Source organism: Amphibalanus amphitrite, unplaced genomic scaffold, assembly GCF_019059575.1.
Source record: "Amphibalanus amphitrite isolate SeventyFive unplaced genomic scaffold, NRLGWU_Aamphi_draft 000043F_arrow, whole genome shotgun sequence".
Lineage (NCBI taxonomy): Eukaryota > Metazoa > Arthropoda > Thecostraca > Balanomorpha > Balanidae > Amphibalanus > Amphibalanus amphitrite.
In genome coordinates, this window is record NW_024881539.1 from 74,025 (window position 1) to 101,111 (window position 27,087).

At 50.0% G+C, this 27,087-nt stretch overlaps 1 protein-coding gene across 1 annotated transcript; it reads left to right on the plus strand.

Annotated features, from left to right (window-relative positions):
- Positions 1-27,056, plus strand: LOC122376906 (terminal nucleotidyltransferase 5C-like). Its single transcript, XM_043356894.1, has 3 exons — positions 1-332; positions 13,798-15,403; positions 24,883-27,056. Exon 2 carries the CDS (start codon positions 13,850-13,852, stop codon positions 15,050-15,052), a length of 1,203 nt encoding a protein of 400 aa, XP_043212829.1. The 5' UTR covers positions 1-332; positions 13,798-13,849; the 3' UTR covers positions 15,053-15,403; positions 24,883-27,056.
- Positions 27,057-27,087: the final 31 nt, after the last annotated feature.

Sequence of the window (27,087 nt, forward strand, 5' to 3'; positions counted from 1 at the left end):
GGTGAGGCGACGGACAGACGCCGGCCGTGGGGAGGGGTGGGGCCGCCCGGGGGCAGGCGCACCGCTCAGGGGCCCGCCCGGACCTGGGGCCGGCCGGCCGACCGACCGGCCGCGCGAGGCCGCGCTCCATGCTGACCTTGTAGCTGCCGGTGACGTCAGAGGCCGGACCGGGCGGCCCGAGCGGCGCTGGGCCGCCAGTCGGTAGCGGGACGCTGCGGGGCTGGGTTCGACTTCTGTCTGTCCGGTGCATCGCCAGCTTGACCGTCTCACATCCTGCGACCGACTCGACTCGTCACTCTACAGCTGCACCCGCCGCCGACTCCCCCAACCAGGTGAGCTGCCCGCGGTCCAAAGGAGACGGTCTCCTGATGTTGGTGGCAAATGCCTCTAGCATGGACTGTTTTTCCATGGTCCTGGACTTAATTAATATTTTTTTAGCTTTTCACCTATTTTGATTAATAGACCAACGAAAAAGTAGCTTTTTGTTCCGATACAAGAGAAGAAAATTTATATGCAAATTTGGCAGTAGCGTTACCGTGAAAAACGAAATTGAAGGGGCTTCCGTTCTGAGAACGACACGCGAGGCGCATCTCTTTATGGAGTACCCATTAATCTAGCTTCTGAGAAAGGGAACCGCTGAAATTCAAGGACGAGTTTTTTAACAGAGACCGTCTTTGGTGCGTGGCCTTGGTATGTCGGTGGAATTTATTTATCCTGTCGCTGTGAGCGATGGAACAGCTAGAAGTTATACCAGCTACTTCTTTTGTGATTGACCTCCCTCTTCACGCTAACATCGACGTTTGGGTAACTTTTTTATTTGTGTCTTAATCATATCACTGAAATTGTCATTGAATTGAAATTGAATTTGAAATTTTCCATTTAGATATTCCATAATTGCTGTAATGAAGCATTCGCCCTAGCCTTTTCCTAAAAATAGGGTACTTATTTATTTTTTAGGCATAAATTATTATCCATCATTTCAACTGTAACAACTGTAACTATAGTTAAATTCTAAAATTCACTTTTTATAACTGAGCCAAGATTCATGTTAAAATATTTGTGAAATAAAATAAAATAGGAAATTAAGCATTTCATGCGGCACGAATTTCTCAGAGAATCTAAAACTGCTGTCTCATCGCTTGATGAAAGCCAGGCGCTGAACCTGACCGCGACAACCACCATCAAGCCTACACCTGTAATTGTAGCCAGTAACTATAAAAGTTCACCGCGATCGGGCTGCTGTGCTCGACACGGCGTAGCCCGGGGGCCAGCTCTGGGCCGGCTGGCACCCGGCCAACTGGGCCGGCCGCGGAGGAGGTCACACAATTGGCACGCTCCGGTGCTCTATTCTCACCCCAAGTACAGCCCGGCGCGAACCATTAGCGGCTCTGGTTCGGCCTCAGGTGGGGTCTGAGTGATTCAAAGGCTAGGCCCGCCGACCGGGGTCGCTTGCTGCTTGAGACATGAGTCAGGGCAGTCAGGAGAGATGCTGAGCGAGACGAGTGTCAAGTCACGTATGATCTTGCACCAGTTAGTGGTAAGCGTGGCTGGATTCACCATTCCCTTCTCATAAATTGGTTGGTCCGAATAAGTACCGTACCTCTCGTATTGGCTTTGTCTATTGGATCGCCGCCCTCGCTGCAAACGAAATTAACTACTGACTTCGTGCTGAATGATTTATGAACTACCGGCTAGCTTCAGGAAATCGGTCTTAACAGCTAGTGAAATATGTTCTTGCGCCTGGTATGCTTTATAGCCAGAATTTGGTCTCTTTTGTGCTCAACTTCTAGAGGATTCTGCGGTAAAAGTGGAAACTAGGTCTGTCAATAGGCTGTTGATTCAGCCATTGGAGAAGGTGTGGCCGTCTAGGACGTTGCGAGGCGGCATGATCATGACCTTCGTGAGTCGACATTGAACTTCTTCCTTGTTTCCGTGTGGTACGGTCGCATTTGTAGTACTTTTTTGGTCGGTCGTCGAGTGCACAGTTATACTGTCTATACTGCGCCTAATGCACGCAACAGGAAGGATGCTGGCTTATATTTTTTGATATTTTTGTATGATAGCAAACATAAACAGTGACCCTTTGTTTAGACTGATTAACGCCTTTGCTTCATTTCCTTTAATTGAAGGACATACGGTAATGAAGCTCTCAATTTCATCGACTCGAGTATCGGAAATGTACCGCATCACTATACTTGATGTCAAGCGGCGATTAAAATGTAGGTGCTAGTTATGGCCAAGGATTAATGCAACAAATCCAATAATGTGTTTCAGTGTGTTGAGTGGTCTGGCAGCTTTCATTAACAAAACAGACCTTTTGCTTTGATTCGGTTTCAGTTGATGTCATATGTCACACTGTGGGACCTTTGGCTAGTGCATGGCTATAGATTCGTCAGAAACATGATTTCATTGCAATCGCGTCATGCTCCGTTTAGCGCAAAAAATCGCAGAGTCTGGTTTCAAGCGAGGAAATTCCATTGGGCTTGTGGCAGTGTTTTTGAATAATGTTTAGGAATAAAACATCCACCAGTCCATACCGCAGAGGAGTATACCTGTGCCGACTAGTTCTGCCTAATTCGACCACAGTCTAACCGTCACCTGTTTCTGAAAACCCCCGATGGACTCTGGCCCGAGTTATCTGTCGCGCCGCGCCGCCACTCACGATTTGAACGCCCCCGTGGCGGCCCATGATGTCGCTGTCACGATAGGCTGGTGTCGCAACCACCGCTGACTCAGGACCGCTGGCCGGCTACGTGTGAACAGAGCTATATGCGTGGGCTCATTTCGTGGCCTTCTCCCGCCTCAGAAGGTGTCGACCTTCGTCTATGGCGGCGGGACAGATTATACAGAGCGAGATTCAGAGGGTTTAGACGAGTTTTGGAGGTGATACCATCCTGTGCGCACAACTGGACTGTGGCTCACTTATATAAGATGTTCAAATGATTCAATAGGTATCTTGACCCACTTCGGATGATCACTTAATATCATTTGGTTATTGAATGGACAGAACTTCGCAATTGCTTCATATTTACATCAATCTGGGAAACTTGCCAATTTGATTTGTTCAATCAGTCTTGAAGATTATGCAACGCAAAATAAGCCCGGTTACTGAGTGTTACAAAGCTAAAAAATCAATCAATTGAGCGATGCTTAACATGAGAAAGAAATTTAAAAATGGACCACTAAAAATGAAAATAAGGGCAATTGCACCAAGAGTGCTGCTTCGGGCCGGAGCACCGCTCATAAACCAGCGCTTTGTTTCGCCACGACATTGCAGACTATTGGCTAGAACACAATAGTTACAGGGACTTATTTTACTTGCCTTAGTTATTGTTTGCTTTAGTTATTGTTTGCTTGTTAACACTCAACATATAACATGTCGAGTAAAGAAAAAGATCGATACAGAATCACAGTAATCTGGACGTATGTCCTATTTATCATTTTATTTGTACACATTATCAGCTTGTCGCCACACTCCACAAAGCATTGGCACTGGGAAGCAGGAAAGTGACCGCCGGCGGGGCCACTAGCCGATTGTCACGTCCGAACGGTACTTGACTGGCACTGCCTCCTACCAATGGGTGTGGCTGGACCTCAGTTTCCGTGTCACTGCCGCCCGTTCGGCGTTGGTCGTGACTGGTGGGCGGCTGGCGGAGGGTTGGCGCGGCTCTCGGCTGGAGCTAGCTCGAAGACGGTGCGTGAGCGGTGCGCTGTAGGACGGAGCCAAGAGCAGGTTTGTCGGCTCAGCAGGGAGGCTGACCGGTTTGCTGTCTCGGAGACGTTCTTTTGGGAGTGTTGTGCGCGACTGGGCCGGGCAGTTGGCCTCGCTCGCCGTTGCCGGACCGCAAGCTGGCGACGTTTTTATCTGGGTCCGTGCCGTCTCGTCACGTCGTCTCGGCGCTGTCGCCGAGGGCGATGACGTTTGCGACAGTCGTGTCCCGGTGCCTTCCGGCAGATTTGGTCGCAGTGATAGCGTGGCATCGGGCGAGTCAACTTGTTTGTCAGAGGGCGCACCTCTGCGGTAAGATAGGACTCGGCGTGTCGCTGAAATGGCCACACCTGCCCCGTTCCCGCGGCTGTGGATAGGAGTGCCCAGTAACCCAGGGAGTGCCGATAATGTTTGTCACTCATGAGTGTCACGGACGCCACCCTGACCTTGACCGCTGTTGTGAATTGCCCCCATTAAACCGGTCAGTCGGGTGCGGGAAAAACTCGCCCACAACTGACCTGATCTGCAGCTCGTGGCCTTATTCGAATGCAAGCTGTCAAATGAACGCCAGTCAGGCTCACTCTCGCTACAGTGAGTTCTTGTGAGCCTTTTATATAATCATGTGCACCACCCGGGTAAAAAAGGCCCGGCTTTCACGCCTCTACTGACGATCTTGTCAGTCGGCTCGCGAAGGTCGTCTCACAGTTACCAGGTGGCTGCTGAGACAGACGATGTCTCCTGTGCCTCCATGCTCACGTGCTGAGTCTAGAACGGGACCACAGCCGCGACCTATCGAGAAGCCCTTGTCGCCCCTGTCGTCCTTTTAAACCTTCCCGAGCAAATACGAGTCTAGACCGAATCGACTTTAGCACGGGATGTCCAGCAACCGGCTCAACCACGCGATAGTCACTATTTGTATGGGGAAATGTCATGGCAGTATATTTTTAGGGATAATATGACGATTCACCGAGCAGCGTGCACGTGTGGTTATGCGGATGCACATATGTTGCACAAGGTTTTCCCATGTTTTCAATTTCAACAATGTCACGCTTTGTTCCTTTGAGATGCTTTGAACTCAGCTAGTTATACGAGTATAAGGAATATGATACAGACATTAAAAGTTTCGAACGATATGTAAGTTATATTTATCGGTCAGCTTATATTTTTTCAGCTTTAGTCTTTATGCATCTATCTCTATGAGCCAAAATTCAAAAGCCAATGACACAAATAACGTAATTGGTGCATTCCATGTCAACCGGGACAGCCAAAATCGACCACCTCTGCGATTTTGTTCAAACTTGGTATACTTATAGGCTATTGGGTGAAACCTCTGAGGGTGAAAGGATTTTGTCATATGCCCTCGGGCTACATAGATACAAGTCGCTAAACTTTTGCTTTTTGAGCAGAATTGGACGTGTATTGCAATCTTGAAAGATCTATAGCTTCAACATTTTTGAAGCTATTGATTTCAAACAAACTGAAACGTGTACATAAGGAATTATGCTAGTTAAATTTGACAATTTTTACATTTTTTGGTGATTTTGAATTTATTTTATTTTGAATTAATTTCTTAAAATGTTATTTGTGAAAAATGGGTACCCTTCGATTTCGCTCAAATTTAGATATTGTCTTCCACTACACGTAAGGCACACGTGCTGAGAAAATTAGAGTGGGCCAACGATAACTTTGGATGATATAGCAACAAGTAGTGCAACGTAGCACGGGCGGTGGAAGGGGCCGATTTCGCTAACTCCACCTGTTTATCACCAATAACTCACGCCATAATTATCATATTAACGTCAAACTTTCAGTATCTGTCCAGAATTGAATTGCGAATCCTCCCGTGCAAGCAATAGGTAAATCGGTCCACCACTTTTCTAGTAATAGCGGTGTAAAGTCAAACATTCCTGCCGGAGTGTCGCGGCGGCCGGCGCCGGCCGGCGCCGCCTGAATGGTAGACTGTGCCGGCGCGGGACGGTTCCATCTTTGCACCGCTCTTCTTACCGCTGATTATGTTCGATTCGTGTCAAATTTTGTGTGAAGGCTTAAAAATGTACAGGCAATCTAGTGTTCAAATAAATACGAAAATCAACTGGTAACAATTGAGTTATTAGGGTGCAAACACAAGCTGTGACTGAAACGTTTCCCGCGTCGACCGATCCCCGCCTCTGCCGGCGACATCTTACTCTTAGCAGGCCACTAACTGCCAAAGTTATGGTAAGATTAACTAGAGATTCTCATAACACTACAAATGTCGTATAAAGGAAGAAATAGAAAAATCGGCCAGTAACTCTTAGAGCTATGGGCGTATAAACGCAAAATAGTCACTATAGCAAATTTGATCACGTTTAACCTCATTTGATCTTGAAGATATTGATCTAGGACCATGAAATTGGAACACGATAAAGTTCCCCACCGCCCCACCTACAATTCAAATTCCGTTTTTCTAATACCTTTTTTGGCTAAACCGGGCCTTTCTCCCCTAGCGCTGGGAGAGTCAGGCGTATTTCCTTTTTGCAACCAAAGAAAGGCGCTGCCCGGAGAATACCCAATTTCATCATTAAAAAACTGGCTTACGATGACCAGCTATCTTCGTGGCTTAGTAGTAAGTGTGCCGAGTGTACCCACCTCGAAAGCTAAAGGTCGCTGGCTCGCGGCCGGTCAGCCTAAGCCCTGAAGTGTTTTAACACGCATTCGTTTTTTAAGTAGCATCTGGCCAGCCGGCAACTGTCGTGAGGGCTAATGTTCGTACCTATCTAGGTAGCATTTGGCCAGTCGGCAACTGCCGTGAGGGCTGTACATATTTACGCGTGTTAGATTAGGTCAGGTCACGTCAGGTCAGGTTAGGTTTGCTTTAGTTTGGGGTAGAAAGAAGCATCTCCGGGTAGCGCCTCTCCTTGGTTGCTAAAACGAAACACGCGAGTCCCAGACATTACGAAGTCCAAAAGACAATTACGTAGACGTCGGCCCATTCTGGATTTTGTATATGATGTAGCTAATGTATAGGAGAATAAAATATGTAAAAATGAGCAAAATCGAAGGGTACCCATTTTTCAGAAAATCAAAATTTATTTTTTGAATTTTAATTAAGTTCACTAATTAGTTAATTACGTCAATATTGTTATCCTCAAATGAAAGCCTGATCTATTCCCTCCATTTCACACTTTGTCTCGTGGTGATATGTCTAAAACTTCAATAGTTATAACGCTTTAAAAATGATAATGTGCCTTGCCTAAGTCAATGTTTGATGACGTGTATCTCGGAGACGTGACGTCATATCTTGACAAAAAAATGTCTCCTTTCTTTTCACATATAGATGAGTAGGTTCACAAAGTTTCGCAAAAATCGGAGGAGGTGAGGTTCAAAATGATCATTTTTTGTCTCACTTGACGTGGAATGCCCCAATTATAAGCTACAACAACTCTAAAACTGTTCAAACTTTGACTCCTTGAAACAAATGAAGTTATTACTACGCTGGGTGAACTGAATTGAGTTGAACTAAGACTTATCAGCAGTCTTGCGTAATTGTTGTTGTTAACAACATTATGTGCACAATATGCAAATTTATTGCAGATAGCGTATAACACACTTCACCTGTGCTGGCAGCGTTATGTCATATTTGCTCTGGACTTGATGCGTAATTTTCTAAATAGCTATCACACAAAGAGGTACTTGATACTATACCATAAAGTATTCAGTCCTCGCCTGCGCTATCAAAAGCATTCAAACAGCACGCCTTCACTGCTGTTTGTACAGTGAAATGAATCACACGTCAATATAATATTTCAAAAGTCTGTTTCCAGTCTGTCAAGCCCATGTCATTTTAATGGGACGCCGGGCCCCTATACCGTCGTATGTTTTTATTACCAGCTATTCGCTCCGTCGGACCTTTGGTCGGACCGTCTGTCCGTCGTCCAGCGGCGCCTCGTTTCGGCGAAAACGCGCAGCGTGGGACGATTCGGAGAAGGTGCGTCGTCGTGGGCCTTTCCGACCTTGCGGTGACCATTATTTAGACAGGCTGCACGCTTCGGCACGTACTGTAAATGTTGAGCAGATTACCCCGCCCCTGTGTCGCTGTATGTAGCCAGTTTTATAATTGCAGGAGTATGTGAAATATCAGCTCCTATATTGTGCAAATTGTAGGTGCATGCGTCGCTTCGAGTACCTAATTACCGCTGTCCTCGACTGGCTTCTGACCAGACGCGGCCTACTGCGTATTTTCTGGTGCAGACGGAGGTAAAACGTGATTCCGGCGTGCGAATCAGGGGCATGACGCGGTACGCGTTACGCAACGCAACCTTGCCCCTTTGTCCATTGTTGTAGGTTCATTCTTGCCACTAACACATTGAGCTGTCGATAGCATTTTGTTAGGCAATAAGCTGTATGCTTTTTGAAGCTACGCTCGACGACCTGCGTAAAGCGAGCTTTCATGTGTTGTGAATCTCTTGCTGGGATTGATTTCACGTTTGTCGCGTCTGTTTGTCAGCTTGTGCGAGGTGAAGTGACAAACACAGAGCGACTTTCGGCGCAGAGGTGTTGAGTTCTGCTCGCGTGCCTCTCTGAAGCGGAGGACTGGCTGCAAACTGGAGCTATCCGTACCAAGTTGCACGTGCCCGCCGCTCGGGAGCGCGCCGCGAGCGCCTCTGAAGCGTCATTATTCGTTACACCCTGTCCGGGGGCAAGGCCACGGGTAGCGTGACGGTGCGCGGCGCCGCCGGGCGCGACTGCCCCTCCGTCCCGCCCCCGCACTTTGCCGCCGTGCAGTTATTGCCGTCTGGAAATCACCGCAGTGATACCCTCCCGTGCTCGCGGTATGCACGCCGGCAGCCTTGACGGGGCCTTTGTCTCGTCCGGTGTGCAAATACCGAGAAAACTTGCACGTGCTCGGTTTTACTGAATGTCAACGGCGATCAAAATGTGCAATGAAAATGGAACTACCAGATTAAGCTATTGTTTCGTCATCTATTTGCGTTGCACCATATGCTGTTGCGACGCAGTGTGGGCATCGGGCACCATTTGCTTACCGTTGATTAGATCCTGTCCACGTTTCAAAGTTAATTAGGAATGCTGCATCTGTTGCTCTTACATAGTAGCACCCATCACTTTCGGCTTTTACGCGCCTGAGATCAATAGATTGCCGAGTTAATGGTGTGGATGAGCTTATTCCCGCAGGCACTGCCTTGGGGGCCATTAGCGCCTTATTTTGCAATAATAATAAGCTCCAATCTGCGATCGGCTGGGACGAGATTCTAAATGAAGTTCTTGGGTAGACAAAGCACAAGCAAACAGGTTTCCAGGGCCATGGCGTCCTTCGAGCTCATGCCTCGGCAACCATCTCGCCGTTGTCCCGCGATCATGGTCGGCGCCCTATGTGGACCCAGAGGCTTCTGTGCCCAACAGGTGACCGAGCCGGGTCAGTGAGGGGTAGCGGTCACGGCCTCAAGGTCGGACAGTGCCCCGGGCGACGCTGAGTCTCGGCTGGGTGGCTGGGTGAGCGCTGCTGTGGGGTTTCGGACCGATATAGCTGGGCTGAGAGGGAAGCCTGTGACTGCAGGACGGCAGAAGGAAGTGGCTGCTAACAGCTGACGCTTGGAGATGGGTCACGTGGATCTATGTATGTAATTATTCTTCTTCAGATGCTTGGCTGTTCCCTTAAAATAGTTGGATGCTGCAGTAACTCATCGGAAACGAGTAGCCCGCTTCTTTTGGTAGGATTTAAAGGCACCTCACGAGTTACGCCGTTTTGTAGCCAAATGAGGACACAGCTCGCCTTCCACCACCGGTCAAGCTAGTCGTTAGTGAATAGTGGATATGTTCACCAATTGCAAATCATATCCTATGCACGACTACAAAACATGAGCACAGTAAACAACGTTCCCAAGACACCTAGGTCATAGTCGTGAAACTATCACATCTTTATTGGCCGCTTAAATACCAATGGGCGTAAGTCGACAGTATCTTCTTCCATCATAATCACAGCTCCTCTGGACCTGACCTTGGCTCCAGTGGTGTCGGTAACACCAATGAGGTCAGGAAGTGGGTCGCGGAGGCCGTCTGTCGCGGGCTATCGGCCCATAACTTTGACAGATGAACCCGTAACGAGAGCATGTAACGGTCTACCGTGCCGACCCGGTCGCCAATGGTAATGGCCGGCGGAGCAGCGACCCAGTGGCGGAGGGCTAATTAGCACCGGAGAGGGCAGACGTGCGCCGCGGACCCTTTGCATTCGCTTCAAATTAAATCAATTAAAATTCGTCAGTTATTTTCTATAGAGCTTGCTTTGATTCATTGACAATGCACGTAAATGAGGTCTGTGCTAGTGCATGAAGAAGATGCTACTTGTTGTAATATTCAGCTAGCTACCTTATCGATTTACTTTTGCTGAGGGAACATGAATTGCCAAGGTCGCGGATGGCCTAATGGTACACGTAAAATATGGCTGCCACACGTGAATGGCTTGCACTGTTCTGCAGTCAAGGCATGACTCGTAATTCGTAGTCATGGCCATTTTGAATCGGGATGGGCGCTCCTGATGTAACTGCGGGGCAACTCATTCATAAACCAACATTGCGGCAGTATGACCACAAAGGAACTTTTTTAAATTGCTTTCTATAATATCTCCTCCTGGCGTAAGTTTTTTTTTTGCCCATAACTAACCCAAAAGCTGTCGGGACTATTCGTAAAAACTAAAACTTCCAGCGTTTGTTCTGAAGCCCTCATCCTCTCTCTATTGTTGGCGGTGCTCTGCGCGGACCTATTCCCGTTCAGTCTGCATCCGGCACCGGCTCAGCCGCCGAGCTGTTACCACGCCGTTTGTGGGCGGACCGGAGCTGTTCCACGGAGTCTATATACTGTGACCTTCCCCGGGGCCTGTCGAACGATCATTAACCTGAACATATGACAGCTGTCCGCCTCTGGCGGCGGCTGATCGGCCCAACTGCTAGACAGAGCCATTTGTGACGGCAGCCCGATCGATTTTGGCCGCATATGTCCGCGTGTCCGTATGTGCGTTGGGGGTACAGAGCGAGTGACTGAGCCCCAGTGTCAACGAGCGCTGAAGCTCAGTTGCTGCAGCTATTTAACAAAATTATGCGTTCACATCAGGCTAAATTGGGGGACATAAATTACATAAATCTGGAATACAACGTACATAAAGTATGGATGTCATACAGCGCCTTGAGGGCCGTAAGATTGCTGTGCCTATTCGTGTTTGTATTGTATTGTATTGCATGTCTTAGTGGGATCCAACAATGTTGGCTTTTACCCCCACAGTGTCAAAGTACATAAAGGACACGTATATCACACAGTCGTTGAAGCAGATTTCAGAGAACATGAGATAAAAATAGGTATGCCCACGCGAGTGTGATAAAACGTATAAAATCATATAAAAGTACACACATGGCACAGCTTGGCTATGATTTTATACGTTTGAGAAATAAATCTACCTCCTGGATTGTTCCGTGGATGACGAAACAATCCAGGAACAATATAAGTCTTCTGCTTTGTGAGAAACGTGAGTGTTAAACTCCAAAACGAACGTTTTGGAGTGCGAGTCCGGTTGCAACATATGTCAAATTCCATTTTGTGCAGTGTTAAACGCTGCTAAAGCTGCAAAAGGTCGTGACCGCCGCTATCACACCATTCGTGTCAGCTTCCGACTTTAATAATCCTTTGTTGGTCACTCACAAGTCACAAACGTTACAGGTAAAATTCCTCGGTCTTACCTTTCCATTAGTAGATAATTTCGCAGAGCAGAGCGAACTACGAAATGCGTAATAACAAGACAGCCACCTCTTTTCAAATGCAATTGCAGTGAACGAGTCACTCAGCCTAACAGAGTGCGATATTAAATGTGATAGCTGGAGATTATTCCTACGAATGTCTTCAGATGCTGAGTTAGGGCGAGCGAGCGCAGAGAGCGAGCGAGATCAATCCCTCTCTTCATTTCTCTTGCCTCCTTCCCTCTCTTCTTCATTATTTTCTCTGTCCTCCCACCCACCGCGTTGGGTATGACACCACATGCCGTTGTCGCTGTTTTTCCATCTCTGTGCTGTGCGTCACCCGCGTGTTACGTCAGAACGCCTGGTCGGCGGCGGCGGCTGACGCAAGCCACGCGTCCTCGACGTGTTCAGGTGCATGCCTGCTGTGCCCAGAGGGTAACTCAAACGACCTCGGACGGGAGTGTTACGGCCGCCGAAATCAGCAGCCTCACTGCTGGCGACGTGATGGGGTGGCATGTCTGCTCGGTGAATACGTGACTAGAAATGGAGATAGAGTCCAGTTTTCAGGCACATTGCCTTTCCGTGCCGCACAAAGTCGTTTGCCGTACCGATGTGCGTCATGAGCCCCACCGTGCCCACGGTATGGTACAATATAGTAGAGCCACTCAGCCAGCCCAGTCAGGCACTCGCATCGATCGGCCGCGTGTGTTGCCGTTCCTAGGAGACTGGCGGTCAGGCCGGCCCATCATGAATACCCCTCGGCCGGGTCAGGACGCGTGTCACGAGCTGGCCTTGTGCCGGGTTCCGCGTCCGGCAGCCTGACCACCTGGCCAGCTCGGCGCTGTCCCAGTGCGCCGCTGGAATGCACCGGGCGCGCCACAATGAGTGACCTCCAGCGGCCGCCGGCGGCGCTGCGCGTGGAGGGTGCTGGCGGTGCCATGGGCCGGCCGCCGGGAAGCGGGCCGCTGCAGACGGGCGCGGCCGCACGAGCAGCCCTCCAGTTCCGGCTGGCTGGCGGCCCGCGAAGGACGCGGTAATGGCACGGTGATTGTCTTTCTGGGTCACACGTCTAGTGGCCGGGCCGCTGGGGCTCTCAGGAAGGTCGTGGCGGACGGGGAGCCGATCTATTACGATAGCGTACCACCGGGGAGTGGCGGGTAGCATTCGGCCGTGCCTGCCACCCACTCGCTGCTGATTACGAGCCTATAAAATGCCCCTGTGACACTGAATTGGCACAGTGTCTGGAGTGGACAACGAGCATCCTATTGTTCTCATCTCTTACAAACCAGCTTCGATAATCTATCTAACATCCTACAAGGATTTATTGTTGCATACCTTCTTTTTCATTATTATGACGGATTTTAAGTGCGGTGAAGACATAAACAGTATTTTTATCAGGTTTGGCCCGAATTTTATATGGCCTACATCACTTCAGACAAATGATATGTTGTTTTAATGCCTATTGTTCCCACCGTTTCATTTCATAGACGGACGATTTCTATCGGTGTCCCATTTCTTTGTTTGAGATAAAGTTTGCAAGGAAATAAAAGTTAATTACAAATTACCTACCTTGTGCTTTACAAAATTAATTTTCCATATGCCTAAGTTGCCAATTCATGGTATGAAACCAATTTGCTAAGTGCTGCTTGTATTTGAACAATCAACTAAATTTTCAGACGCTTTGTGTGGCTTCGATTTTTTTTTAACGAACGCCCTCCGGGATGAGGAGTCGTCCGTCCGTCACGTGACCGTGTCGCACGTGACAGGGTCGACACGTGGCCTTCACCTTCGGGCAGTTCTCGGCACCGGTCATGGACCACGCCGACAAAAACTGGTTTGGCGGAGTAGCTGAACTTGATATTATTCAACTTCTTCTGCTGCTTATCAGCTGGACCATGACCCGGTCGGGTGGGGGTGTGGTCAAGCTGCATGATCGTGTTGTATTTGTGATAACCATCACCCCTTGTCAATGCTGTTTTATCATCTGCAAATGGACCCGGGGGTTTTGTTTGGACCACTCCCAGACCACACCCGTTTTGTTTCCACCGTGGTTAGCCGTTAGGTATCGACCAAAGAGTAAGCATGAACGTATGTGATTAATTTTGCAAAGGGCAACACTGTCTGAATCCTGGCGTATACCATCCAGTTCCTTTGTTCGCTCGGTCTCAGCGCAGGCAAAACAAAGGCACGCCTGGACAGCCTGTGCATGGACGTTCATGCGCTGTTGCACGGGGTCTTTGTTAGAGACTGAGGCAAAACTTCTCAGCAGATAGTTAACTGCTGTACAAAGATTTGCTGCCTATCAGAAATTAGCGGAGCCATCATTATGTTTCAATGACCCTGGACGTTTTCTGTTTTCTGTTGCAGTGTCTTCAACATCACTCTACCACCTCGACACTTGCCGTTCGACTGTCCGACCATGGAGACCATCGACACCCTGCCCGCTGCCGATGGCTCCAACCAGCACCTGGCCACGCTGACCTACGAACAGGTCAAGCGGCTGCACGGCGTCCTGAATGAGGTGCTCCCGATCCACGGGCGAGGCAACTTCCCGACGCTGGAGGTGCGTCTGAAGGATCTGGTGGAGGAGGTGCGCACGCGACTGCGCGAAGACGGCGTGGCCGTGCGCAGTGTGCGCGTTAACGGTGGCGCCGCTAGCCACATCCTCTCCGCTGGAGACGGCGCTGCCACGTCCACCTACAACGACATCGACCTCATCTTCCTCGTGGATCTGCAGACGCAGAAGGACTACGAGAAGGTGAAGACCGCCGTGCTGCAGGCGCTCCTTGATCTCCTGCCGGCAGACGTCAGCAGGAAGCGCATGAGCGCGTGCAGCATGCGCGAGGCGTACGTGCACAAGATGGTGAAAGTGAGCGACAACGACAGGTGGTCGCTCATCTCGCTCTCCAACCACGGTGGAAGGAACGTGGAGCTCAAGTTCGTCGACACGATGCGGCGTAAGTTCGAGTTCTCTGTGGACTCGTTCCAGATCCTGCTCGACTCGATCCTCCTCTTCTACCGATGTGCCGAGCCGCAGATCGTTACGGAGAACTTCTACCCGACCGTGGTGGGCGTCAGCGTCTACGGTGACTTCCAGGAGGCCCTTTACCACCTGCAGAAGAGGCTGATCGCCACATGGAAGCCGGAGGAGATCCGCGGCGGCGGTTTACTCAAGTACTGCAACCTCCTCGTCAAGGACTTCACGCCCTCTGAGCCCGAGAACATCAAGACCCTGGAGCGCTACATGTGCTCTCGATTCTTCATCGACTTCCCCGATGTAGCGCTGCAGCGCAACAAGCTCGAAACGTACCTGACCAACCACTTCTTCGGCGCCGACGAGCCCCTGAAGTACGCGTACCTGATGGTCCTCCACAAGGTGGTGAGCGACTCCACCGTCTGCCTGATGAGCCACGAGCGGCGGCAGACGCTGACGCTCATACAGCAGCTCGCCTGCCAGGTCTACGTGCAGCAGCTGCAGAAGCACTACGAGGCCTTGCAGGCGCAGCAGGCGCTACAGGCGCAGCAGGGAGGTAACGCCCTGATCCTGACCCCGTGCTTCACGAGCCCGCCGCCGACCACGCCGCCGTGCAACTGTTCGGTGGCGCAGCCCCAGTGCTCGTAGCTCGCGCGACACCCGTCCACCGCGCGTCCACCGTGATATTCTAGTTGCAAGTGACTCTGATGCCGGCACCGTGTGGTGGCTACGGGGCGGCGCGCTGGCAGACTGGTGGACGGATGCGGCGCCGAGTGGGCGGACGGGCGCGCGGGCTGGTAGCGGGGCGGAACGTGTGAGGTTCGTGGGTCATATTATCTCCAAGAGCAGCACTCTGGCGGCGCACACAAGTGGGCTGTGCGGCTGGCTTCTACACCATCTGGCAGCGGCGGCGACAGAAGCAGGCGACGAAGGTGACGACTGAAGGCGCTGAATTCATCTCCCGCTACATTCCAGTGGAGCTTCTCGGCACATTTTCAGGTATGCACACCACTACTTCAACCTCTAAAATTTCGAACCATTCCATAGCAACCATGCTTAACGGCTCACGAAGTTAGTTGATGTCGCCAGACTAGGATGCAGGCAAGAAAACTTCGTCTACAAATCTGTCACGCTGCTGACACTGATTCGGTCCTTGTCCCCTCGGTAAAAGTGTGATAACGGGGGCTAAGCCTCAGGATATCCCAACACATGACCTTAATCGGCCGACAAGGTCTTGGTTGACAGTTGAAAGCGCCTCTCAAAGACATGTATTAAACATGTCATCCTTTCAGAGGAAATATCTTGTGAGAGGGCCGCCAGATTTAGTAGGGACTGAATATCAATATGTTAATGACAATGCCTCGCGGTTTTAATCGTTGCATGTGATGGTCTGAGGAGTGATGAGAAAGTGAACCATTTTAGCCTTGAAATACTCGGCTTACCTTGCATTCCAGTAAAGCGTGCTTATGAATAGAGATGAGGCCCACGATCTACGTAACTCGCTAATGCTGTCCAGAGTTCTAAGGAACATCACCATTGAGAGCTTTTGTCACAATATTTTCTGTTATATCCGGGACGGTGTTGATATTGACAGGTAGCGATCTGGAGGCACTGACAGTGACAACGGAAACCGCTTTTGGAAGCGGTGACATGCGATTGATTGTTGGACCGATTATTTAAAGGTGACAAATGACTTCCTATGTACTGGCTATACGATACTTCATTCAATGTGCTGTTGATGACAGCACTGGTTTCTCGATCTAATATATAACAATACGTTTCCACAAATATTGACCAAGCAGGTTTCAGCTGCTTGACAAAAAGCCGTCGTCCCCAGAGCGTTGTGCTGTTGGCAATATCATGTAATAAACGGCCGGGGCCATTTTTTTTTTTGCTTTTTGTAGCCGGGCCTCAATGAGGCCAAACTATCTACCAGCTACTAACCTATTTAGAGCGAGAGATTTTTGTCGTTTCGTTTGAAAAGGCGGCTGGTCCCGAACAACCTGTTAACAGCACAGCGCGGACTTCCGAGCTGTCTAACCTCAATCTGTGCTGACTTTGTCGCAGAAGAGCACCGCTTCTCAACGACTGGTGTTAGTTTCGTAATTCATTAGGCATAGGAGTTATTTATTGCATTGCATTGCTAATATTAAACCGATATTTTCGTCTATGTTGTCATTTCTGATATGCTCTAGACATTTTTTATTAATACGAACGAGCCATGTTTGGTGGGTCAGTTAGTTTTTCTCAGCGTCCACTTGCCAAGTCGCTGTCTGTGGCTGTTGGCTCGCTGAAATCTGGCGTCATCGAATGAATCACCACCGACCGAGACTGCTGGTTCACTTGCATCTAGCATGTCGAATGGATCAGCTACCTTGGAGTCTTTGCAACGTTGCAACTAGCGATCACCCGGTGCAATCGTCTATCGAATTGCTCAGCTGCACTTGGGAGTATTTCTCAATTTCCCTCGACGCTGTCGGAAGAGTTCAAGTTTCGAATAATACCGTTCAGTAGATGGTGCAGCATGCAATATTGTCATCCTCACACAGCACAGCAGCTATGTAATTGATTATTCCTTAGTCGTTCTTACTCTGGCTGATCTCAGTTCCTTTACTGGGCACGGCACACATTGGATGACGACATAATGACGTCACCAAGCCCTCTCCGAACCTGTGTGGACTACCACACAATTGGGAGTGCCGTTGAGGGGGGGGGGGAGGATTGGCTGCTGCACAGTGCACACTGGGCGTGGTTCAGTCAGAGCGACGCTTGACCCGACAGAGTTTCCTTCAGTAAAGTGTGTCATGGCAGACGGGCACTGATGATGACGTCACGCACCTGTCTGTGACGTCATTTATGTGACCCGGTCACCGCAGCAAGATATTGATCAAGGGCGATGAAGAGGTTTCAATTCAAGCATTTTATGCATGACCTTGATTTCACAAGTCATCACAATAGTTATTTGGTCTCACTGATGTTAGTTGTCGGACTTTCGTCCCCGTCTTGAGTTGAGATGTTAGTTTCACCGAGTGAAACTAACATCTCAACTCATGACGGGGACGAAAGTCCGACAACTAACATCAGTGATACTAACACCTCGTCTCAAGCATTTAGAAGAGTTATTTGGTCCTTGCGAAACATCCTTGGTTGACCTTGCCTCGGTTCCGACAGTGGCAGCACGCCTCATTCCTTTCTGCTGCGTCTGCTGGCAGGGATTCCGCGGGAGGGCGGGGTAGATTCCCCAGTCGCAGGTGGCATTTTGGAGCGGCCTCGGGGGATCGTCAGCCATGTGTTGGCGGCGTGTCGGTCTCTCTGACTCAGACGCGTCGGTGGCTGGCAGCTGCTCGCGCCGGGCGCCGCCGTGCCAATCTCGCCGACACGGCGCCCACCCGTCAGTCGGAGGCGCCGCGGCTACCGCCGCACTATCGCCCCCGTCACTGGAATGCTGGCTATTTTGGCGTGGCGCCGCGCCATCTGCCTAATATGGTGCCAGGCGCCGGGCTGTCGTCAGGGGCTCTGAGCCCTGGCGGTTGAACTGTGCATGGGGGTCTTATATACATAGATAGCCTCATGCGATTGGGGAACATCTGTCTGTTCATGGACTCAGTAGAGTTTAAGCAATCAGTGAAGCCTCCGGTCCCTGGCGCTGTCCAATACTTTTCGGGATCTTGAAGCAGAAGTAGAGTTGGTAAAAATGCATTATTATTGTCGCTCCGTTCACAACATTGTAGCGGTAATTTAGCGATCACATGCAAGCATCAATCATGAGTTTAAACCAAGGAAAGACTGTATTCCGAAGCCCGATGCTTTCTTTGGCAGTGATGTCAGACGGTTCTATGGATGGATCCTCGATACGTATGATCTTCGATACGTTAAGCACGGAAATGATTGCAATCTGAATGGGTAGGTAATCGGCAGTCGACACTGGGCAAGAGAGCGCGGTCAGTAAATGTTCAGCCTGTCAGCAGATGAATCATTGATGTAGCCTTAAATTCACTCTCAAACACGAAGTAACAGTGGAAAATTGGAGGTAGTTACAAGCGGTAAATAGCCATAAAGCGCAAGGCTACTCGGTATGTGCTAAGCGGTACAGCCTACCTTCAGGCGCGTTCTACTGGCGCCATCTATGGACAGAACATGAAACTTGAGAGGTTTATCGGCATCTGGCGAGTGCAAATGCTTCTATGGACGCAGCAAAATTTCTGCTACCGTGGATTACTCTTTATTTCGCCCTCCTCTAATTTGCTCGTAACCAGCACGCATGCTGTGCAGCTGTCTACGATTATTGCAAGCAGGTGTCCTGGAAAGGCATTAGCCATCCATTGATCCATTCCATGTGTGCTTTAGTACATAGAAATAGCTTCAATAAAACCCGACCGGGCATTTGCGGTTTTTAAGAATGATGCTGCATCCGTTTACCTGCTCGCACTGCAGATAGGTGTCTGCATACTTTCAAGTGACCATATCGAAGTGTGCAGATATAATTGCAAACAGTTTCAGTTGAATATTCGATCAACCAGTTCCATGAACTTGCATCAGCTGGTTGGGATGATCCGGTGCCTCAGTCTTTTGTAGCGTGCGCTCGGCTCTTGTTTAACCGCATTACGTGCTGGTAAGCGGTGGCAACACCACGCTCGAAAACCACAAATATTGGTCGGGTAGTATTGAAGTTTCTCTGTTATTAAGCCTCTATAGCATTGTCCATTGCTTATGTCAGCACTTCGTTGGCGAGGTGTTCTGATATAAAACGGGTCTGCAATATCTGTCTATCTGTTTTGCTGTTTGCACTGCACCTAATCCAGGAATTTTTCCCTGGAAGGAACGCCAGGAGTTTCCACAAGACATCCTGGTGCTGGGTGTCCACAGGCCGGGGCAGATTAGCGGAGTTATCTGTTGTCTTCACACCACCCCATTTCACCTCGTACCGAGCGAACGTGCCAGTTCCAGGACCGACTCCGGAACTGTGCTTCACGAGCTGCAGATTCTTCTGCAACGACTATAACTGTACTTCAGCTAGCCTTGTGTCTGGCCTATAGCCGTGGTCAGATCCGGCTGCTCCGTCCTGCCACTCCTTCGTACCGGCAGTTTCTGCACGTCTGCGTACACATGTCCCGCACTGCCTCGGCCGCTCAGGTGCGCTCGATGTATCGACTGTAGCGCGCGCTCGTGCAATAAGTTCCCGGTCTCCCGTGGGGAATAGATTGCTGCGACGATGGCGCCCCGTCGGTACGGCGTGCCACGACTCGCATAACGCTGCTGGCTGCGGATTACCGGGGTGTGCTGATTACATATGTTGGAAAATGTCGGCACACAGTTCATCCAGCGCGCTGGAGATGAGAACAAATGATGGCATTGTTGTAGCATAGAGGAACAATATTGGTACAGTAGCTGCTGTGAAGACATCTTATGGAATTCTTTGCCTACTTTGATTATTTATGTAGTTCCTGGCTTTATTTCATGTCTTTGTTATAAAACGATTAAAATATAACAGTGTGAATGCACATAAAAATGGTAGTCCAACAATTGAAATCATTTTACTGTGTGTTTTGCACCTGTAAACAGACCAGCTACTAACCTTACGTTCCCTCAATGCTTTGTTGGCATGTGTCCCGGTCGTTGGTCGCGGTCGTTTATCGCCTCGCTCGTCGACCGACCTTCCGTGCACAGGAATGCGTCACGTGATCGCGTGTGTCGCGTGTTTCGCCTCCGATATCGGCGCGGGCGGAGGCTCGAGTGACCGGACAGGGCTCGCAGGGTGGCCGCAGACCGGACGGAAAGACTTGCCGACTCTGAGAGGCAGTTTCCCGGTCCACGGGTACCGCCCGGCGCCTGGCTCATGGCTAGTCAGTATGATATAGTTCGTCTGATTTCCTGGCCGTCGACCGCTAGGCCCACGTTCTACGAGTGAGTATGCTGTTCTGATGAGATCCGTTGGTTTTGACCAGGGCTGCGGAGTCGGAGTCGGAGTCGGAGTCGGAGTCGGAGTCGGAGTCGGTCGGAGTCGACAGTTGTGACCGGAGTCGGAGTCGGAGTCTATTTTAGAAACCCGAGCCGGAGTCGGAGTCGGAGTCGCCGAAAATCCATCGACTCCGCAGCCCTGGTTTTGACCGCCGTTTATGGTGGCCTGGTTGCCATTGGGTGTTTCTCTGATCATTTCTCCTCTGAATGCTGGCCACTATTCTGACCTGCCTGCCAATCTTTACCGTTCTGGTGCCGCTCTGGCCGAGCTTCCAGTGTAGGTTTACCGCCCGCCGCGCGATAAGAGCTGGGAACCGGACCGGACCGGGCTGACGGCGGCCTCCCTCGGCTGATGAGTGCTGCCGTCCCCGCTCGACCTGCCCCTCCCACACACCGGTGCCAGATGCAGCAGCCGGCTGACCTTCGGGTGCAACTTTCGCCGACGGCTGGCTCGCCCCTCATTCCTGGCAGCTCGCCGTCGAGCTCCGGCATCGAGTCCGCAACCCCAACCGGTCCGAGATCTGCGCCGTAAAGTACTGTGTAGAAGACGGAACCATACACTTGTCCGCACATTCATTTGCACTCATGAAATCCAATTTTTGGAGATTGCGTGAGCTGAGACATGGCGCTGAACGGTGTTTATACGCCACTAGCGCCTTGGAAAGACGGCAGTGAAATACAGTCTTGAATTTTTTTCCTCCGTTGGAGATGTCAGCGTTTACCGGAATATTGAGCTCTCCAGCAAACGTTACGATTGAAACATACTATTTGAACACCTTTTGCGTCCAGGTAGTCATGCTGTCAAGGTCATATCAAGGTCATGTTGTAGACATTGCAGCGAGGGACGGGCGATGTGGCTGCATGTGTCATGGAAGGATGTGAAAATGTCCATACCAAAAATACTTTGCTGTTTTAAGTGCATAACTTCAATAGTATAAATCATTTTACCGTAGCGCTTGCAACGTAGCGTTCTTCCGTAACTATCGGGCAAACTTTTATCATGAAAGCAAATAACCAGTGTCAACTAAGATAACTGTTGAATGTTGAGTGTTTGAGAAATGATAACATAACTTCTAGGTATATGTTGCGTTTATTAGATCGATGCAGGAATATGGTGCAGTTCGAATGGCGCAATATGAAAACGAACTGATGGTTGTAACATTACGGTATTTGCAATCATTTGCTCACCAATAATATTATCAAGGTTGCCGTTCCTTATGATTACATTAAGCGTCCAAGAAGACATTGTTTCAAGTACACAAACGACAAAACAGTGCAATTCAAATCTTTATATCTATATTTCGCAGACGTTTCAACGACAAGGCGTCTTCGTCAGTGCAAATGAAGTGAAACTTAGTACATATGTTTAATTAATTAGCATATTCGATAGCATATTCAATAGGATATTCGACAAATATTCGATAAATTACTATACGTATTCGTTCAATCGTTCACATGAAAATGACACAGGATACATTTACCTTTACCCACAGAAACACATCATTTTTGGAGTCCAACCACGTTCTAGACTGTGTGGTCTCCCTCCACTTGTACAAATACATTTAAATATCTATCGCCATCTTTGCTCCGATCTTTGCCCACGTAAAGAAGCCCGATGTTATCATTATGTTAAATGATGTCATCAACGTAAAATCGGACTTCTTTACGTGGGCAAAGATCGGAGCAAAGATGGCGATAGATATTTAAATGTATTTGTACAAGTGGAGGGAGACCACACAGTCTAGAACGTGGTTGGACTCCAAAAATGATGTGTTTCTGTGGGTAAAGGTAAATGTATCCTGTGTCATTTTCATGTGAACGATTGAACGAATACGTATAGTAATTTATCGAATATTTGTCGAATATCCTATTGAATATGCTATCGAATATGCTAATTAATTAAACATATGTACTAAGTTTCACTTCATTTGCACTGACGAAGACGCCTTGTCGTTGAAACGTCTGCGAAATATAGATATAAAGATTTGAATTGCACTGTTTTGTCGTTTGTGTACTTGAAATTAAGCGTCCACATTGGTCTATTTTTCCGGTGCGCATTTACTGAACTCTAGTCTGCTAAGGTTATTGGAAAGGCGTCGACCTAGCCGTGGTTCTTGGGCTCATATAACCCCCAATCAACCTCGGTGACTGGACGCTGATCCGAAGCCCCGTTCACGACCCCAGAGTCCAGTGGCTGTGACTAGTCGTCTGTCACTCGTCACGGCTGTCAAAATGACAGCGGTGTGGCAGTCCGAATGACCCAGGTCGTCAGGGGCGCACCCAGGTCATCAGGGATAGAGCCAGGGCAGCTGCACCTAAACAGCACCCAGGCGTGCTCTGCAGGGTGCACTGCAGCTGTTCTTGAGCTCACTGACATACATGTGCATTAGAGATTTATACAATACTCTATTGTTGAAATAGTTAAAACACCAGCTTCATTTATTTGTTTCGGGAGCTTTCGAAAGACGTTCGTCTTTCTTCGTCAGCCTGTACTACACGTGAAATGCAGCTAAAATCACACACTTTACAGAGCAGTCAAGCTGGTTATAATATGTAGAATATCTCTGTCCCAGCTAAGCAATAACATTTATAGCTACATATTCATGCAATGCCTATGTAATTACCAAATTTCAGGCTCAGCATTACAGCCTGCTATGCTGCATTGGTCAATCAAATGCATGATAAACAGTGTTGTTGATGTTTACAACGACCATCAACATGTTTTTGCCCATAAAGTTGTTTGTTGGTGCGGAATAACTAAAAAGCATAGGTGAATGCCTGTGTTCAGCGGAATGTGATAAGAGTTATGGCGACAAATATGCCACCGAGATAGATCCAGATCCGTCGGGATACTGTGTTTGGGATTGCGGCCGATACAGCTAGCTTATAAATATGGCTGCAACAAAAAGGGTCGTTTAGGAGGAAAGTTCTTCATTAAGGCTGGGTGGCCGCATTCACCACCGTGTGGCTTACACGTGCGGCCTATTGTTCATATCACGGACAATAATGACCCCTTAACAGGCTATCTGACCTTCGTGCCAATTGTTCGTGTTCAGTGGAGGCTCGTTTTTTGCTGTTACTTGTTTAACCGATTGACTTTAAGTATGTCGAAACTCCAAACCGGTTATTTGGTCTTAACTGTCATAACCATAGCACCATTCATTCTTGGCGCAGTAAAAGTGAACAGAGTAAGGGACTTCAAATTTAGAATTGTACTGTATCCTGGAATGAATGACGCTGTTTTTAATAAACATGTGATTAAATGCATCCAAGCTGAATGCAAAAAGGCTTCAACTTCGGTTCAACAGCTACCAACGCTTACTAAGTTTGTGTTTCTGCAGTAAAAATGCATTGAATTGGACCTTGCAGAAGCAAGCAAATCCGGCCTCTGTTGATATTCTCACGACTGAAATTAAACACACAAACGGTGCCGTTAGCTCTTGGCCGTGCAGTGCAAGCAAAGCCCACTCTCGCTGAGAGCAATGACATTGAGGCAATGCCTCACGTTTGGCCCGGCTTGTGCTAGGAGCGTGACTGGCCGGCCGGCCGCCTACTGCAGATTTTTCACCGTCCACTGACTGCGGGGTCGGCCGCCGGTGCTGATCCCAGCTGGATATGTCGCCGCTGGTCACGTTCGCAAACTTACCGGAACTCGTTATCTATCGGCCGATATCGATTCAAAATTTATCGCTTCTGCCATGCCACTTCGGTTCCGGTCGTGCAGCACGTTGCGTCGACACTGCTAAGTCCTCACGGTGCTCGTTGTATGGAGCACGTGATCCACTCAACATTAATCCCATTGGGCGATTCGACATGTTCGAAGCTAATCTTTCCTGTCTGCTGTCACCCCGGAACACTTGAGCAGAACACTTGCTCAAGTGCTCCGCCATACCGCTAACGTCTACCCCCATCCCACGTTTGATATGTCACATGTGCCCCGTCCTACGGCTCCGTTCTACCTCTGACCTGTACCCCGTCCACGTGTTCTGTCCCATGCCACTGACCCATAAGACGTCCCACCTCAAACCTGTGCTCGTCCTATCACTGAGCCTTGTTCCATCCCACTATTGACCTGTGACCTGTCCCACTATTGACTTGTCCCTCAATTGCCACCATTAGCTTGTGTCCTGATCTATCCTGTTATCATTTATCCGGTATCTCCACTGACCCGAAGTCGTCCCACCATTGACCTGAACCCGTTCCACCATTGACCCACCATTGTATCCCATCCCACCTCTGACCCGCGCCCCGTTTCCATGTTTACCGGCCCCCAAGAGCGTCTGGCGCGGTTGGTGGGTCCCCAGCGTCTGCACAACCCGGTTCGGACGATAACCTGGACTCCCCAGCACCCCGGGCCGTCGAGATCGGCACGTGTTTATTTACAGCTGGGTACGGACGCGCGTCTGCGATCGCCTGTCAGTCGGTCCGTGCTCAGTTGCCGAGACAAACTGTCGGGGTGCCTGTACTGAATGACTGAGGAGGTGGAGTGGAGTTCTCACGGGAGTCTCTTTCTGTTGCAGATGTCTGCGGAGGAGGAGAGCCGCCGGGTCTCCACCCAGACGACCCAGACGGTCAGCGACCTTCGACCGACCCAGATCGCCGCGGGCCACTGTCACGTGGTCCGGCTCTCGGAGCTCCATTATCGGCTGCCGCGCCGTCGCCGCCGCCCCCCGCCGTCAGCGTCAGTTCCGCTTGCCTGCAGCTGTGCCGTGGGCGCCGCCTCTCAGCCAGCTGTGAGGCGGGAGATTGACCCGGATGATGGGTCACCGCCCCATCGTCCGCCGCCTCCCACCGCCCCGCCGCCCGCCGCTCGCCGCCGCGCACTCGGGATAGTCCGCTGGCGCCCCTGCTCACCACACAAGTGTTGACATGTTCAAACATACAAATATCGCTGTGCCGCCAATTTCGGGCTCAGAGGGGATAGGTGTGCTTCCTAAGCTGAAGCCTCTCCGACCATGGGTGTCGGCTCTGCACCCCTGTGGGGCTGCCGTCTCTGCGCGCCGCCGAACTGATGACCGGGATGTGCGCGGTTACCGAGGGGCCTCCTGTTCGGTTTCTGGGCTCGGGACCTCTACCGAGACCGCCGACACGGTATAGGTACTGTTGGTCTTTCATGCGTCTGTGCAGAAATACATAAAGACTATTCGGATTCGGGGCGTCCTGTAAATTGCCGCCTGACGCCGCGCTGTGGCGCTCTGTCGGAGCGCTGCCGCTCAGATGTGGGGGCGCCCGACACTGACAGGGGCTCGTTTGGGGCATTCAGAGGGTGGCGAGAGGCCCGGACGCAGCTGTGACATCAGGACTTGAACGCGCTCACTGGACACGAAGTAGCGGGCAGTGTGGAGTCGAAGCAGGGACGATTTTGACGACAATGTAAAGGTGGAGACATGGTATAAAATATATGTAATAGTATTATAAAAAGTAGATAAAACTAGAGGTAGGATCGCGACAAGATTATCCTAAGTGTCACATTCAGAGTTTAGAGGCCGACTGAGAAATTCAACTAACTGGCGTCCATCAATATCTAAACATAACTGTGCCATTTTTGTCATGCAGACTATTACAATAAGTCAGTTCGCTGGTTGCCAGCGTTGTCCGGCGGCGCGCTCGTGCCGGCCGCACGGTCTGTTTCTGTTTCCGAGTACCGGTGACAGCCCAGATCCTTGTGAGACGCCTGTAGCGCCGTGTCGGGCCGTGTTCGACCGTTCTGTAACGAGGGTTGGTGACCGGAAGTGCCCCATTCCATGACGACTGTACCGTCGAAGCGTATCGTGACATCCAGAGCCGGGTGTAGCCCGCTCTGAGGTCCTGTCTGTCGCCTTACCGAATGTACAGTTGCGGCTCCAGGTGTGTGTCGCAGTGTCGATTTCGTCCGTAAAACTTCGTATTTGATTTTATCAGCTTCAGTTTTTGTCTCAGCATAAGCACTTCTCTTGCATTGTGAACCTCAGCATAGTTTTAATTTCGATTTAACGCTAAACATAATAAGAAGCCTGTGAGTTTGCTTTTGCACAGGGTGTGCGAGAAACGTCTGCGTCATTTCTTTCGCATGGATTGGTTCGATCACCATTTGCGATTTCTGTGGGACAAGGGTCCGCAAGGAGCTGCTTGCACTAGTCTGTCGACGTTTCTGGTCGGGTCGCGCCGAGGATGAGCGCTGGCCGCCCACCAGAGCCCCCAGTGCCACCCGTTTCTCGCGCGTTCTCTCTCCTCTGTCGGTCGCGACGTCCATACGAAATGTGCGGCGTGTCAGCGGGCCGTCGGACGCCGGTCGTGACGGCCTCGACCCGACCGTCCGGCGCCGCGGCAGCCCCGTCCGTGTCTGATCTCTGTCTGTGTTAGTGGGTAGAGCGGATGCTCCGGTGGCCGCCGCGTGGTGTGGGGTGGCCCGACAGCTCGACCGGGCACTCTGGGATAGGTGGATACCGGGCCGGACATCTGTGAAGGGTCGCGCACGGCCCTGTCCATTTCGTCCAATGCAGGACCTGTGTCAATTTTACCGACATGTACAAAGGTGTGACTCGTTTCTCAGGCTGTAAGTGGGAAATTATGCAGATGGGACATGTATCCAACTTGTATTTTGCAATGTTTTTCTGTGTCGAATGCTCTCTCCCGTCTTTTTGTGCCCTTCTATGCTGCTCTCTGGCCAGCCAGGTATCTATCCATAAAAACAATACAAAACAAATGGTTCTTATCGGCTTTTTCTTTGACATGAACCGGAACTG